General features: G+C 35.5%; 1 protein-coding gene across 5 annotated transcripts in view; it reads left to right on the plus strand.

Annotated features, from left to right (window-relative positions):
• CFTR (CF transmembrane conductance regulator) overlaps nt 1-16,543 on the plus strand; it is a 166,767-nt gene that overhangs the window by 77,327 nt on the left and 72,897 nt on the right. For all 5 annotated transcript variants that reach the window (XM_047695523.1, XM_047695520.1, XM_047695521.1 and 2 more), the window contains exons 12-13: nt 12,099-12,193; nt 14,797-14,883. In XM_047695523.1, the coding sequence (XP_047551479.1) occupies nt 12,099-12,193; nt 14,797-14,883 (182 nt within the window). The remainder of the gene's footprint in view (nt 1-12,098; nt 12,194-14,796; nt 14,884-16,543) is intronic.

Raw genomic sequence — 16,543 nt, forward strand, 5'->3', positions numbered from 1 at the left:
GCTAGTTAATCTCACTGTGATGTTAACAGTATCATTAAGCCATTAAGACTATAAATCTACCAATTGTAAGAAGTTATGATAGCAAAGACTTGTGACCTAATGGCATTGAGAATTCCATGACATAGTTGTGAAAACTATTTGCAGCTCCTAAATAAGCGTATCTTGGAAAAACCACCTATACCACACACTTGAAATTTAAATAAGTCAGGACATTTCTTCCTAGATCCTCTTCCAAATTATTTTCTCCTTTTCCTTTGCCCTTGAGGCAGAATCTCTTCTTCAAGCCTCATAACCTCAACTTTAAAATATGGAAGTCCAGGGGCACATGGGTGGCTCAGTTGTTAAATGTCTGCCTTTGGCTCAGGTCATGATTCCAGGCTCCTGGGATCAAACCCCTCATCAGGCTCCCTGCTTGGCAGGAAGCCTGTTTCTCCCACTCCCCCTGCTTGTGTTCCCTCTCTCACTGTGTCTCTCTCTGTCAATTAAATGAATAAAATCTTTAAAATAAATAAATAAAGACAGGTCCAAGTAGGAGGGCAGTCTGTAGAGGGCAGGAAGCCTGCTTGGAGCCACTTGGGCAGCTAGGCTCCAATGTCAGGTCTTGAGGGAACAAGGAACATGGTGGAATTACTTTAGAGGGCGTGAGTGAGTGCATTTTGAAGCCTGGCAGCTAAGGAACTGAATTCCAAAGCTGATTTAGGCACTGGGGATCTGGGAGCTGAGTTAGGAAGTCCAGAGCAGAAGCAACTGCAGGATAGCATAGTAATGTGGCAGCAGAGTACTGGGAGAGAAGTGCTTTATCAGGCATTGGATTTGTCCCAGAATCTTGGGTGGGTAGACCTAGAAAAGATAGTGAAGGAATTAACAGCTCCCTAAGTGCCAATTCTTAGACCAACTGAATCAAAATCATCTAGGAAGCTTTTAAAAACTGGATTTTTAAATGTCATTTCAGAGAATCTGAGATCTGGAGTCCAGAAATTAAATGAATCTAATGTAGAGCCAGAATAGGAGAAATAAGATACTTTGTTTAAGTATCTTTTCTAACTTTACTTCCTTGGGAGCATTTACTCAAGGACACTTTAAATCATTGCTTTCCAGTTCTTCCTTTAAAAATGCTTATGTGGGGCGCCTGGGTGGCTCAGTGGTTAAGCCTCTGCCTTCAGCTCAGGTCATGATCTCAGGGTCCTGGGATCGAGTCCCACGTCCGGCTCTCTGCTCTGCGGGGAGCCTGCTTCCTCCTCCTCTCTCTCTCTCTGCTTGCCTCTCTGCCCACTTGTGATCTCTGTCAAATAAATAAAATCTTAAAAAAAAAAAATGCTTATGTGGGGTGCCTGGGTGGCTCAGTGGGTTAAGCCGCTGCCTTTGGCTCAGGTCATGATCTCGGAGTCCTGGGATTGAGCCCCGCATCGGGCTCTCTGCTCTCTCGGGGAGCCTGCTTCCTCCTCTCTCTCTGCCTGCCTCTCTGCCTGCTTGTGATCTCTCTGCCAAAAAAAAAAAAAAATGCTTATGTTATCTTCAAATACAAATACAGACCTACATACATACGGAAATAAACACTAAAGAGGCATAGAGATATCAACAGAATTACGTATATACTCACAAGTTCATACATAAAACCATGTATACATATGTATATCCTTGAATGTTAAGCAATAGTTTAATATTTGTGACAAGACTGTAACATCCATTATATAAAAGAACTAGCTTTTTGTATATTTGTTGCCGGCAATAAAAATTATATTGGAATTTGAGTTTTCTGCTATAAATTTGGTCCATATCAAATCTCAATGAAAGAAGAGCTTTTATTTTTCAAGTTGATAAAAAGTTCTCACTTCTTATGCTTTCTAGCAAGGATTAATCTTTAGCCAGTGTTTCTGTGTATAGCTACTTGTAATCAAGTTTGACTTAGGTCAACAAATTATCTTTCCTAATAAGCAGAACTCCAGGGTTTTTTTGTTTTGTTTTGTTTTGTTTTGTTTTGTTTAAAGATTTTATTTATTCACCTGAGACAGAGAGAGAGCAATAGAGGTAGCAATAGAGCACAAGTGGGGAGGAGTAGAAGCAGGCTCCTGGCTGAGCAGGGAGTCCAATGCAGGGCTTGATCCCAGGACCCTGGGATCATGCCTGAGCTGAAGGCAGACGCTTAACCCTGAGCCACCCAGTTGTCCCTGAACTCCATGTTTTAATTTATGAATTCGTTCATGTGTATTTACTGCTGTAGGAGTTAAGTTCTGTTAATAAATCATAAGAACTTCCCAGCACTCTCAGGATAACATCCATGTTTACAAAAGCTCTGTGCAAAAATTGTTAAAATTCATTCTTTCACTCTCTTTCTAGAATGCTTTAGCTTTCTCCATTCTCTCCGTCCCTTCCTCTATTCTCCTACCCCTTCATCTGTTCCCCAACACTTCTTTTCATCTTCCTCCTTGCTCATTTTCCTTATGTATAAAGCATAAGAGCTTAGTAATTATTAAACATTAATAAAATTGGCACTGTCTAGTGATTTATTCTTAAAAACATGTTTTATTGCATGTTATTACCTCTAAAGTTCATGTTCCCTCAACCCAAGTTTCACACCCCCTTCCTTACGACAAGCAGCTATGTTGTCAAGGTTGTTCTAAAGAGTGATAAGGTAGCCTTAAAACAAGTTTTATGATATTTTCCTATCTACAAAGTCACAGGAAGCTCAAATGTACTTAGCAAATATTGCAAAATTGCAAAGAACCATTAAATGTAACACTCCACCCTTTTCTTAAAGCTCTCCCTCTCTTTAATGTAATGACACCTTGTATCATTCCTTTGTCCAATGTTCAAGTCAGTTAGTGAGCTTTATATTAGCAATTCCTCTTTAACAACTTCTGGTTTGTCTGGCTCAGTTAAATAATATTAGGGTGGTGTTTAGGTACATTTTTATAAGTAAAATGATAAACATTTGTGTGAAAAGTGCATGTATCATGCTGAGTATACTATATATTTCTTAATAATAATCTTTATTGCATACTTATTATACTATTACTTTGACCTTCTTTCATGCTCTTTATCTAGGTATTTTCAAGTGTTTTACAATCTCAAACAGATCTAATATATGCATAGAATCCTTTTAAGTTGGCATTTGCCTTTCTGACCAGCATATTGTAAAGGAAGTTAGCCAAAAGAGTAAGGAAATGTTTGAGCAGGTAGAATAACTACAAGATGCAAATTCCTGGGCTTTTCTCTAATTCATCTGAGTGAGAATAGGTATAACATTTTGAACAAGCTCCCCAGGTGAATCTGAAATAATTGGCTCACATACTTCACTTTTAGAAACAATGATCCACATATTTGATTTTATCTGTAGATAAGCTGTGCTGAGAAAATTACTAAAAAATGAAATGGTGGTATAGCAGAGCTTCAGAAAAAGGGTTTTCAGTGTCTCCTTCAACAAGAAAGTTTAGCACAGTGTTTAAAAGTTTATATTTGATTTATGTTATGGCTTAGGTTTTTTATTTAAAAATCTCAGTAGTCAGTTTTTACATAAGAAGTCACATCGTGCCCAGCATCTTAATGGCACTGAATGAGTTCCTCCAACATTTTTTATGGATAGCTGCTGAGGAACTCAAGTTTTGTGCCAGTGAAGAGAAAAACCATTTGTTTCTGTGCACGGAGTCTTCTCTAACCAACCCATGTCCTTACGGTGCTTGTCAAACTCATGTCACAGTACCAGGCGGTACAATTTTTTTTTTTTTTTTTTTTTAGTTTATAATTTTCACGTAGAAGAAAATATGTTGTGGAGACTGAAAACTACCACCCTTAAGATAAATATATTATCAGGTTTGAGTGCCGTTAGTAATTAGCAAAGATAAATGTTTAACAATGTATACAAAACAAAGTGTTCTATGTTTAACCAAATAGAAAAAGCCAAACACTAATAAAGAAATCTACAAATGAACAATAAACTAGGCAATCAGGGCAAGTACTCACATTAGCAACAGGATATTGGTATTACTAATTTATTTGATCTTAAAATAATGAGCTTATTCACAATTCTATTCAATGTATCCTTACTATTTTGTTTCCTTTCAATCTCAACTGTTTTCTATGACTTACATTCTTTGAAAAACTTACCTAATTATCCACACTTATACATTTCTCTTCATAAATGGCTTCTATCTAGAAAAAAGAGGCCAAATATGCTGGCTCAGAACCTCAAATCTTTTCAGATGTGGGCATCTTTTATTTTCATGCTTTTTGAAAGATAGCCTATATCACTAGTATCCATTCTGGATAGGAAATAACCATATGACAACATCCCTGATTTCTAAGTGCCTCAGGGGCTTGGACAAACTCTAAGTAGAACTTCCTAACAAATCTTTCCACCACCATTTTCCCATAAAACCCCAAGCTTCAGTCACTATGATGAATGTGATATATATTTTTGCAATCCATTTAATGGAATTTACACCTATGTATACATGTACTTATCAATAAACAATATTTAAGTTCTGTTTGGGTAGCTTAAAATTTATGTAAGTGGTGGACTTTCCACACATCATTCTCAACTTGCTCTCTTTGTCCCTATTACCTTTTTGAGGTCTAGCCATACTACTTATATGTAGAAATTTTTTTCATTCTTCTACTCCTATGCCACATTTTATTTACTCATTCTGCTACTGATGAACATTTAGATTTTTCCAAGATTTTACACAATAATGCAGTGAAAATTCTTTGAATATTTCTTTTTGCACATCTGCAAGAATTTCTCTGGAGTAGATATCTAGCAATTGAATTTAGGTGTTTTTGTGTACATAGGCACATTCTGAATTTTACTAGATACTGCTAAGTTGTACTTTAAAGTAGTTATACCAATTTATACTACTACCAGTCATTTTTGAGTATTCCCATTGATTCACATCTTTGAAAGCTCTCATTATTGATACTTTTTTTTAAATGTTTTTTTTTAAAAAGATTTTTATTTATTTATTTGGCAGAGAGAGAGAGAGATCATAAGCAGGCAGAGAGGAAGGCAGAGAGAGGGGGAAACAGGCTCCCCGATGAGCAGAGAGCTCGATGTGGGTCTCAATCCCAGGACCCTGAGATGATGACCTGAGCTGAAGGCAGAGGCTTAACTCACTGAGCCACCCAGGCAACCCAATACTTTATTTTTTTCTGAAGATTTTATTTCTTTATTTGACTCACAGAGAAAGAGAAAGCACAAGTAGGTAGAGTAGCAGGCAGAGGGAGAGGGAGAAGCAGAATCCCTGCTGAGCAGCAAGCCTGATGCAGGGCTCGATTCCAGGACCCTGGGATCATGACCTGAGCCAAAGGCAGATGCTTAACTGACTGAGCCACCCAGAGGTCCTCTCTCTCTCTCTCTCTTTTTTTCCTGATTTGTAGTTCCTTGATTACTGGTGAGATTATACATATTTTCATATTTGTTTGCCATTCTGATTTCATATCCTTTGCCAATTGGGGGGGGTGAGATATTGTGGTAGTTATGAGATATGCCTTACAGACCACTACAGTGAAATTGAACAATGGTCCCAGTTGCTATACATGAAATCTTTCACACATAGTTTGTGTTGAGACTTCTTCCACAGGCAGCTTCCTGTGGATCATGAATATGGCAGGATACTAAAGCAGATTTGTGTTTAGAGGATGTGGGACCTAGTTATTAACTGATTTTGGCTCAGAGACTCCCAGATGGCTTTCCAAGAGTTGGTTAGATTTAGATAGTGGTCTTGGGTTCTTCCATCCAACCTCTGTCCTTCTCTCCTTCACTTGGGGGTTGGACTTGCATCTAGGTCTGACATATCTCCCAGCCTTCCCTGCTCCCTTCCCTGTTATCTTATACATCAATATTTCCCCTAATAAGATCATTACATGTTTAATTCTGTCTTAGCTAAAGAGAAGTGATCTTTAAAATTACTTGGAGGGGATCTAAACTAATAGGAAATTGAATATGTCTTAAGTGTTAGACAAAATTTTTTATCTTCCAGCAATGCTTTCCTCAACAGCCTTTTAATGGTGTGTAAAATGCCATTTTTTTTTAAGTATAGTACATCTAAGCAGGGGTTATCACAGCTGCTACCCAAAATTAAAAACCTAAAAATATATGTATCTATTAAGAATAAATAAATAAATAAACAAAAACCTAAAAAAAAATTTCTTCACCCAGAGAAACTGGGTAATTTACTAACAAGTGATCAAAATTTATTTCAAAGCACAAAAGGACTTGAATAGATATATTACCATTGTAAAGCTGGTTTAGAGTCTACGAGTTCAAACAACACTGTCATTAGATGATTTTAAAATTGAATTGTATCTTACCCTTAAGTAACATATATTTCCTACATTATTTAAACTATACCAAACCAGAGAAAAAGATGGAAACTCTTCAACTAGTTTTTCTTTTTAATTGAAATGTAGTATACATACAATAGTATATTAGTTTATGGTATACAATATATTGATTCAACACTTAGACATATTATGAAGAGATCACCATGATAAATCTAGCTACCATCTGTCCCCATACAAAGTTATCACATACTGTTGCATACTTTATTCGCTATGCTGTACATTATATTCTTGTGCTTTACAGTTTATACCTTTCATTCCCCTTCCTCTATTTTGCCCATCTTCCATCCCTCTCCCCTCTAGCAACCACCCATTTGTTCTTTATAAATCTGTTTCTGTTTTGTTCGTTCGTTTGGCTTTATTTATTTATTTATTTGATTCCACATATAAATGAGATCACCACGTGCTTGCCTTTCTCTGTGTGACTTATTTCATTTTTTGTATTCCTGCCAACAGTGCACAAGGATTCCCTTTTCTCCCATTTTCCTAGAGCCAGGATAGTCTTAGTACAAAAATCTGTAAATTAATATAAAAATAAAACTATAGCTAACCATAATAATGATATAGATATTCAAATAAAATGTTATCAGATAAAATATTAACAAATAGATTCCAGCATGGTATAAGAAGTGATAAAATATGACCAAGAAAGATTTATAATAGGGATGCAAGGGTGCTTGTATTGCAATAGAATGAAATCTGTAAATGGAGCATAATTTGTTATATTGATAAGGAGGAAAACCATATAGCAGTGTCAGTAGATGCTAAAAGTGTACAAAAAATTCAGCAGTCATTTATATTTATAATAAAATTTTAAAGTAAAAATAGAAGTAGGAGGAAACTTTAAATGCAGTAACTTTTTTTAATCCACCATCCCCAAGTAGACATGATTTTAAATGTTGAAAAATTAATGTCATTTGTCTTAAAATAGGGACAATATTAAATGTTTGTGAAGAGATTGTTTATACAAAAAAAAAAAACACCAAAAACCCAAAGAAGTTCTAACAAAGAACAAACAAACAGAAAACATAAGTCCGTTAGAATTATTAAGGGGGCACCTGGGTGGCTCAGTGGGTTAAGCCTCTGCCTTCGGCTCAGGTCATGATCTCAGGGTCCTGGGATCGAGCCCCGCATCAGGCTCTCTGCTCTGCGGGGAGCCTGCTTCCTCCTTTCTCTCTCTCTGCCTGCCTCTCTGCCTACTTGTGATCTCTCTCTCTCTGTCAAATAAATAAATAAAAAATTTTTAAAAAATCTGTAAGAATTATTAAGGGAGTACAATAACATGGCTGGATAGTAGATAAGCATGCAATAATAACTAACTTTTCGTTAAGCTAGCAATGATCATCAAGAAATAAAAATGTAAAGCTATTCAATTCACAATAGTAGAAAAAAAATAAAATACTGAGGAGTACTGGTAGGAATGTAAATTAGTGTAGCCACAATGGCAAACTTTAATTAAAATAATTAAAAATTTTACTACCATATGACCTAGCAATTGCACTTCTGGGTATTTAATCAAAAGAAGCAAAATCACTATCTTGAAAAAAATATCTGTACTCCCACGTCCATTCCAGCATTATGTAGAATAGCCAACACATGGAAACAACATAAGTACCCATTGACAGATGAGTAGATAAAGAAGATATTTTCTTCTCTGCCTCTCTACACATACATATAATGGAATATTATCCAACATTAAAAAAATGAAATCTGTTTGTGACAACATGAATAGACCTAGAAGATATGCTAAGTAAAATAAATCAGACAGAAAAAGACAAATACTGTATTATCTCACTTACACATGAAATCTTAAAAAACTGGAACTCATAGATACAGCAAACAGATAGGTGTTTTCCAGAAACAGGAGTGGGGTTGGGGGTGTGAGAGAGGATGAAATAGATGAAGGTGATCAAAAAGCACAGACTTCCAGTTTTAAGGAAATTAAGTCCTGGGGATATAGTGTGTACACTAAAGTGACCATAGTTAACAATACTGTAGTATATTTTGGAGGATTAGTAAGAGAGCAAATCTTGTAAGTTCTTTTCACAAGAAAAATAAATTTGTAACTATGTGTGGTGATAGATGTTAACTAAATTTATTGTGTGACTCATTTTACAAGATATACATACAACAAACATGTTGTACACCTGAAATTAATGCAATTTTATATGTCAATTATATCTCAATTTAAAAATATTAGGGATGGGGGTGCCTGGGTGGCTCATTCAGTTAAGGGTCTAACTCTAGGTTTTGGGTCAGGTCATGATGTCAGGGTTGTGAGATTGAGCCCCCCATCTGGCTCTATGCTGGCTGTGGACCCTGATTAAGATTCCCTCTTTCTCTCTCCTTCTGCCCCTCCCTACTGTGCACACATGTGTACGCACTCTCTCTCACTCTAAAACAAACAAATAAAATAATAAAAATAAATAAATAAATTAGGCATAAATCTAACAGGAAGTATATAGGACATATATGAAGAACTGTAAACTCTACTGATGGATCTAAAACAAGATCTGCCTTGGTTTGAATCCTAGCTCCAAACTAGCTGTGCTATTTTGGAATGATACTTATCTTTCCTAACTTTCAATTTCCTCACATTTAAAATAAGTATAAGGCTGTATGGAATATTTAAAAAGTTAATACATATAAAGTGCTTAAAATGGGATGTGACATACAGTAAGCCCTCAGTATACGTTAGCTAATATTACTATTACTTTTGCTGTTTATTATATAGAAGACTAAATGAACAAAAAGAGCCATAAGATTTATGAATAAGAGTTGTGCTTTGTCAGATATTCTAAATCATACTTAATGCCTGTAAAAGATCAAAACCAAAAAACCCAGCAGAGTAATTAGTATAGGAATAGGAAATGGATCAGAGGAATAAGACAGAGAGCCCAGAAACAGATCTTAGAAAATATGAGAATTTTATATATAGTAGATGATATATAAATTCAGAGGAACATTATTTAATGAACTGTGTCTCCTATCCAACTAAAAGGAAAGAAGCTGAGATTCTTACACCACTGTATAAAAAAAATTGTACCTTGAATATCTTTTTTTAATTTTATAAGAATAATAAACATTTTAAGAGAAAATTTAGGATATTACATGAACAACCTGAAAGTGGAGTAGTACTTTTTAACCAATATAGGAATTCCAGATAGATATATTGACTTCATGAAAATGAAAATTTTGCAGATCACATGGTATAAACAGAGTGAAAACAAATAGCAGAAAAAATTGTTAATATCTATAACACACAAAGACAAATGAGAGAAATTTGGCTGGAATAACCTCTTATTTATTATCTTAATAAACTAAAATTAATGTAATAAAATTGCATCTGTGCTCTTTGGACATTTAAATTCAGTAGGGAAAGTGAAAATGTTCATTCATGATCTTCTATTTTTTCTTATTTTCCCCTTCAGTTTTCTTGCCTCTTTTATCCTGCCAATATCTTCTTGCTTTTTTCTAAGAACATCTACTTCTGACACTATTCCTTTCCCATTTTCTTTCTTTACTCTGTACACTCTTCTTCATTTCCTTTTCTTATATGCACACCTTTCTTTTTTGCTTCATGTTTAGTTACCCACCTTTCCTTCATTCTCTCTTTCTCTCTTCTTACATTCCACAAATCATTATTAAATGTTTGCACTGGGCTAGGATTTTGTATCCTCTAAATTCACAATCTATTCCCTAAGTGTAACTATGTCATAATCATATTATCAACATAACTACTGGTATTTCTAAATTTTAAAAATATTAAAAGCTTTTAACTAGTGTAGAGTTGAATTCAAATCTTGGGAAATGAAAACTCCAATAATTCCAGCACTGTATGGCTTTTTAACAGCGTGTTAGAAAATTTGCCTCCTTTATAAAAGCCTACACTCAATATATTCACCTAAGGCAACCTCTTTATCTTTTTCACTGTAAAAGATTTATTTTTAAAAAGAGAATGGGATTTGGGGAAGTAAATGTGGTATAGGAGAAAAATACACATGCGAGCTTTCTTGTTAGTTGCCCTCAACCAAGTACAGAGGGTGTGGTTCAACCAACAGCTCAGTAAAAACATAAGGACTGAGGTGTTCCTGGAGGTGCTTCTTCAGTGAGGTTACAGAATTTAGACTCTGGAGTGTGGAATTCAACTGTAGTCCTTGTATTTGGATAGACTCCTGCTTATGTGCTTTGGCTCATGAGTTGAAAAAAAAGCATTTAGTTCAGTAGAAGGAAATGAGGCACTTGGTTTGATACATCTCAACCACCAAGGTCTTCCTCACCTGCAGGGCTGCTGGCTGTCGGTGACATCTTCTTGTGATCATTCTTCAATGCCTGCATGGCCAGCTCTGCTGAGTCCTGCTGTGTCTCCTCCAATATGTCAGCATTTTTTATCTCTGGCCTCTGGTCCCCCTATGTCAGGAGTATTGACTTTAACAGTGCGTTAGGGGCAGTGGCTACCATGGTTCTACCCTCCCAGAGCTGCCAAATAGTTTTTAGTATAAATGAATATTTGTTCATTTACCTGATTTGTGAGTTTAGAGTTTTGTTTAGGAAGTTCTATTTAATTTTCATAAGGTAGACAACAGAAACCAATGAATTATAGAAGTAACCATTTTGACAATTTAAATATTGATAATGGTGGTGGTAGGTCAAGGAGAGATGGCGGATTGCTTCTGGATTGTGAAAGAAAAAGGAGAAAGGTTTTTTTTGTTTTTGTTTTTGTTTTTTTTAGTAGAGGGAGAGAGAAGAAGGTGGTAACAAAAGAGAGGAGTAGATGTTTGGGGATGAGTAGAGCACAGGGAGAGCAACTTTTTTTTAACTAAAGGAAGAGTTCTACCTAACTCCTTCTTCGTGTCTCAGGAGAACCTCATCTCTTCCAGAAGGCCTTCTTGGATTTTCTATTATAGGATACTTTTGTTACAGGATACAATTAATTTGCCGATTAGTCGTATACTGTTTTGTAACTTATCTTAAAAGAATTAATTAAGTCATTGAGATATTATTTAGCATTCTCCAGGACTATGGCTTGTCTTCCAATTTAGACTTAACAATGAGTGGGAATCAAGGACTATTTTTTATAAATTCTAAACTTCTTTTACAATGCCTGGCATGGATATTGCACGGAGAAGTTCACTAACTGGGAGTAAGGATGTTATGACCCATGTGGACAGTGGTGACAAGAGAGGCAGAGTTGATGACAGAAGAATTTGGATTGAGGTGCTAAGGATGGTGGGGAAGAAGACTGGTAGGTGGGCAAGAGATGTATGGAAAGGAATTGCCAGTATCCTTGGCCACCCCTCAGAATGCTTAGGTACCATAGGGGATATGAATAGTATTTTTAGTTTTTCTTGTTAGGAGGATTATTCATGTTTGGAGATTTCCTTTTAAAAGAGTGAGTTTAATTTGGAAGGTAATGGCATTTTAGCATGTTAGCAGTATTTGAATTTGTGTAATAGACTTGTGGATTATATACACACATTTACATACCCATACATGTACATTTAGTTTGCCTTTTGGTTTTTCCAAATCTTATTTCACGGTCATGAAGGACATTCTAAAAACTGAAGAAAAATTTATTTCTAAAATTTCAGCCACATTCTGCCCAATTGAAGTGGATTTGAAATAATTGAGATGTGGTGTTTTAAGTTTCGGCTATGGTTAGAGCAACAGTCTGATATATGACTGCATTTGAAGGAAAATGTACCTTTCAAGTTCAGAAACACACTAACAATTCCTCTCTAACTTTCTGTTTTTGATAATAGGACATCTCCAAGTTTGCAGAGAAGGATAATACCGTCCTTGGAGAAGGTGGAATCACATTGAGTGGAGGGCAGCGAGCAAGAATTTCCTTAGCAAGGTGACTATCTCATTATTGGTTCAGCGAGCATTTGTTGTAAATATCATGCATGTAAAAATTATAGACATTTCTCTATTTTTTATATTCTGTTTCTGAAATTGAAAAATGCCTCGGGTTTTATGATTAGCAGGTTGAGAATCACCTTTAGGAACTATAGATAATGGTTTAGTATTCATATTTGATAAAGGTGATGGCTTTTTCATATTGCATGCTCTTTGGCATCTCTACATTTATTTGCCTTATGGCATGATTTAGTACAAGTAGAAAACTCTGAGATTCTGCATAGCACAAGGGAAAAAGTGTGCTTTTGTTAAGTCTGTCACAGGACTTCTCATTTACCCCCACCCCACAAGGCACTCACCTGCTTTAAGCTTCTGTTTCTACTTCTTAGTTTATATAAACATACATTTTTTTTTTTTTGGCAAATGATGTCACTTGGCTTCAAGTCTGTAATCTTTAAAGGAAAATAAATAGGGTAAGCACATCTAACATTGTGGGGGACAGTGAAGTCCCTTGGTAGAGACATTGGTAGAGTCTCTGCATTTTGAGCTGTCAAAGAGAAGCACATAAAGTTAATTTGTGTCAAGGAGAAGGCTTTGTGGTTAAACTGTAACTTTCAGGGACGCCTGGGTGGCTCAGTTGGTTAAGCAGCTGCTTTCGGCTCAGGTCATGATCCCGGAGTCCTGGGATCGAGTCCCGCATTGGGCTCCTTGCTCGGCGGGGAACCTGCTTCTCCCTCTGCCTCTGCCTGCCACTCTATCTGCCTGTGCTCACTCTTGCTCTCTCTCTCTCTCTCTGACAAATAAATAAATAAAATCTTAAAAAAAAAATAAAAAAAAATAAACTGTAACTTTCAGTTTAAAACATTATTGGTAATATGAGAAGTCAAATATTCCTCCAGTTTTATTTGAATAGAATTCTTCTCACTGTGTTGCAAGGTTGTTAACAAGAAATCACATTGACTTATTGATATGTTGGCTCCTTTCTTCTACTTTCTCCTGCTTTCAAAGGCTGGAACAGTAAACCCACTGAGCACCTGCAATTGCCTGGTATTATTCTAGGTGGACTGTGTGTGTGTTTGTATGTATGTGTAATTTTACTTAACCCTCATATTTCCCTGCAAAGAAAGAATTGTTCTCTCCACTTTGTGGAAGAGATCATCAGATAATCGAGGCTATTAGAGCTTCACTTGCCAAAAACTGTATCAGGAAATCGTAGAGTCACAGTTTGAACCAGATCCTCTTGACTCTCGACATTAAACCATGACTTGATTTTGGGATTACTTGTGAAGTCATAAATCACTAGATATGGATCATTCACAGACAATATAATAGCTTCCAAATAGTTAGAAACTGATTAATCTGGGAGCCAAAGGAAAACTTACCTTACGCATTCCATTTCAAATTTAAGATATGTTATATGGCTTCTTGGCATTTAACACAGAATTGAGTTTGTATCAATAAAAGTTTAAAATTTGGTTTTATTGTAAGATACACACAATTTGAGGTACTACTGAAGGTAATTATTTATTCTTATTCTGATTGGAATGTGTCATATGTTGTCCAGTTTTAGATGGTGAATGTATTATTTCCATTTCTTGAGAAGCTGTGGTCATAAGTATGAAGGGGAGAGAGAAAAACTGAATAGCAGAGAGGAAAGACCTTGAGGGTACATTTTCATAGGGGTCTTTTATCTAGCTCTTGCATGTTATCTTCAAAAATAATTTACACTGCAAAATTCTTTAAGATTTCACTGCCTTTTTGCCATTTCTGATTGTTTAAAATTACTTCTCCTAGTTACAAGCCGACTGAATACAATTTTTATAGAAAGTACCAAGAATTATATGTAAACACTGAATCCTATGTGTGGGATAGGGGTAATGTCACTAACAACCCACACCTGAAAAATTTAAATGTTATGAAGATTTAGTCTCATTTCCGTTAATACGGGACTATACCTTCATTTTATTACTGTTCTAAGATCAGTTTGATGAAGATTATACTTACTTGTAATTTTTTTTTAACTTGAAAAGTAAAACTGATATGGGTGTACATTTTTGTTGTGAATTATTTATCCTTCACTTGTTTGGAATTCTTACAAATATGGTGCAGAGATTGAAATTCTATGGAACAAAATATGATAGTAATTTATAGTTGCAAGAATATTTTGGTAGGGGGTCAAATTTACCTCTACTTCAGTGCTGCTATTTCGTTGTGGTCTCTGACATTTTACAGCATCAAAATAGTGTATCTTCTTCTTTGCTTTCCCACCACCATGCAAGATCTTTGAGGGCAGGGACTATGTAATTTTTACCATCGTATTCCCCGCACATAGCATAGTGCTTAGCTCTAAACAGATACTATTATTAAAAATATTCTGTTTTTAAGGTAATGTTTTAAATTGTGTGGTATGATGAGATTCAGATTAACTTCTGCTGGTTGATGCCACTTAGTTTAGCAAAGCCACTTCAGTCATTCTTGGGATATTGTAAAAAACCACAAAAATCATTTGTGAATTACCTTTTTGATTCTGATTTAGAACTGTCTGTACTAAATGACAGGAAATATTTTAGTAATCTAATTTCATATCAATTTTCTTTCTAGAGCAGTATATAAAGATGCTGATTTATACCTATTAGACTCTCCTTTTGGATACCTGGATGTTTTAACAGAAAAAGAAATATTTGAAAGGTATGTTCTTTGAATAACTTATAATGCTCATGCTAAAAGACAAGAAAGAGCAACTATACCATCAGAGACTGCATTTTACTCTTGAGAATCATGGCCACCATTGTGACTCATTGTGGCAGAAAGACTCATAGTACTTATTTAAATCCGATCTTCCCTTTATAGTCAAAATTCAAGATCACTAACCTTTTCTGACCACCTCATGGTAAACCAATTTCTTCCATTGCTATTGTTACAAAAATCATTATCTATGTAGTTTTTGCATTATTATTACCTTATGGCATCTGTTATTTTAATTGGTTATTGTACTTAATGTTTTTACTTTTCTGTGTTAGTGTTTTAGTCTATCTTCTCCTTAAATAGGATATTTCTTAAGAAACTAAACAAGCTGAATGTTTTAATGCTCAGACTCTTCATCTACCTTGATACCTCCTACAGAATTTCTTCCTTAGTCACACGAAACTAGGGACTTATATTTCATGGGAGCTCCCACTGGGATTCAGCATACGTAAAATTCCTAAGAGGAGCAGTTTGTTATATGACTTGATTTCAGCTTCAAAATGATTTCATGAACTCTAAAGTAGTTTGTTAGGAGAATTATTACAATACTCTTCTGAAATAAGTATTTTAAGCAATAAGGATATAGAGGTGTGTGTATGTATAAAATGGTTTGATTACCCCTAGAACACCTTTCCTGGAATTTAAATTTAATACCTAAGATTTTACAATCTTATGAGTGTGATAAGTAACTTCTTACTAATATAAACTTTGTTAGCTATATTAGTATGTTAAAGTATAATCTTGTATAACTTCTTTCTTTCTTTCAAGATTTTATTTATTTTGTTTATATTTTATTTTAGAGAAGCTGGGATGAGCATGGGGGAGAGGGGCAGGAAGAAGAGGAGTAGCAGACTCCCCACTGAGCAGGGAGCCCAAAACAAGGCTAGATCCCAGGACCCTGGGATTGTCACCTGATCTGAAGACAGATCAAGTCTGACTGAGTGACCGAGGTGCCTCTAGAATGATGCCTCTTTCTATACAATATATGATGTCTTAATGTCAAAACAAAAAGAAACTGGTCTCCTTAGATGGTTCTAGTCAGGATTTACTTTTATACTAAAAGGAAATTTTGTTAGAGGAGGGTCAAATTTATTATTCAATTCTCAGGTTTATTATTATTTTTTAATAAATCAGATTAGTCTTGATATTATCTCTTGAGAACTAAATTTGTAGCCAACTTAAAATGTAAAAGGAAATTAATAGAAAATGTAAAGAATGTGAAAGCTCTGACATCTGAAAGGACACAGAAATATAGACCCCCAGGGATCTTGAAAGGTTACTGACAGTTCTCTCATTTTTTATTTTTATTTTTTTTATTTTTTTTTTTAAAGACCCTCTGGCCTCTTTTTTTTTTTTTTTTTTTAATTTATTTGACAGAGAGAGATCACAAGCAGACGGAGAGGCAGGCAGAGAGAGAGGGAAGCAGGCTTCTTGCTGAGCAGAGAGCCCGATGTGGGACTCGATCCCAGGACCCTGAGATCATGACCCGAGCCAAAGGCAGCGGCTTAACCCACTGAGCCACCCAGGCGCCCAGTTCTCTCATTTTTTAGATGAACAAACCAAGACCCAGAGGATAACCAATTTGCTCAAATCCAACATTTAT

Source organism: Lutra lutra, chromosome 11, assembly GCF_902655055.1.
Source record: "Lutra lutra chromosome 11, mLutLut1.2, whole genome shotgun sequence".
Lineage (NCBI taxonomy): Eukaryota > Metazoa > Chordata > Mammalia > Carnivora > Mustelidae > Lutra > Lutra lutra.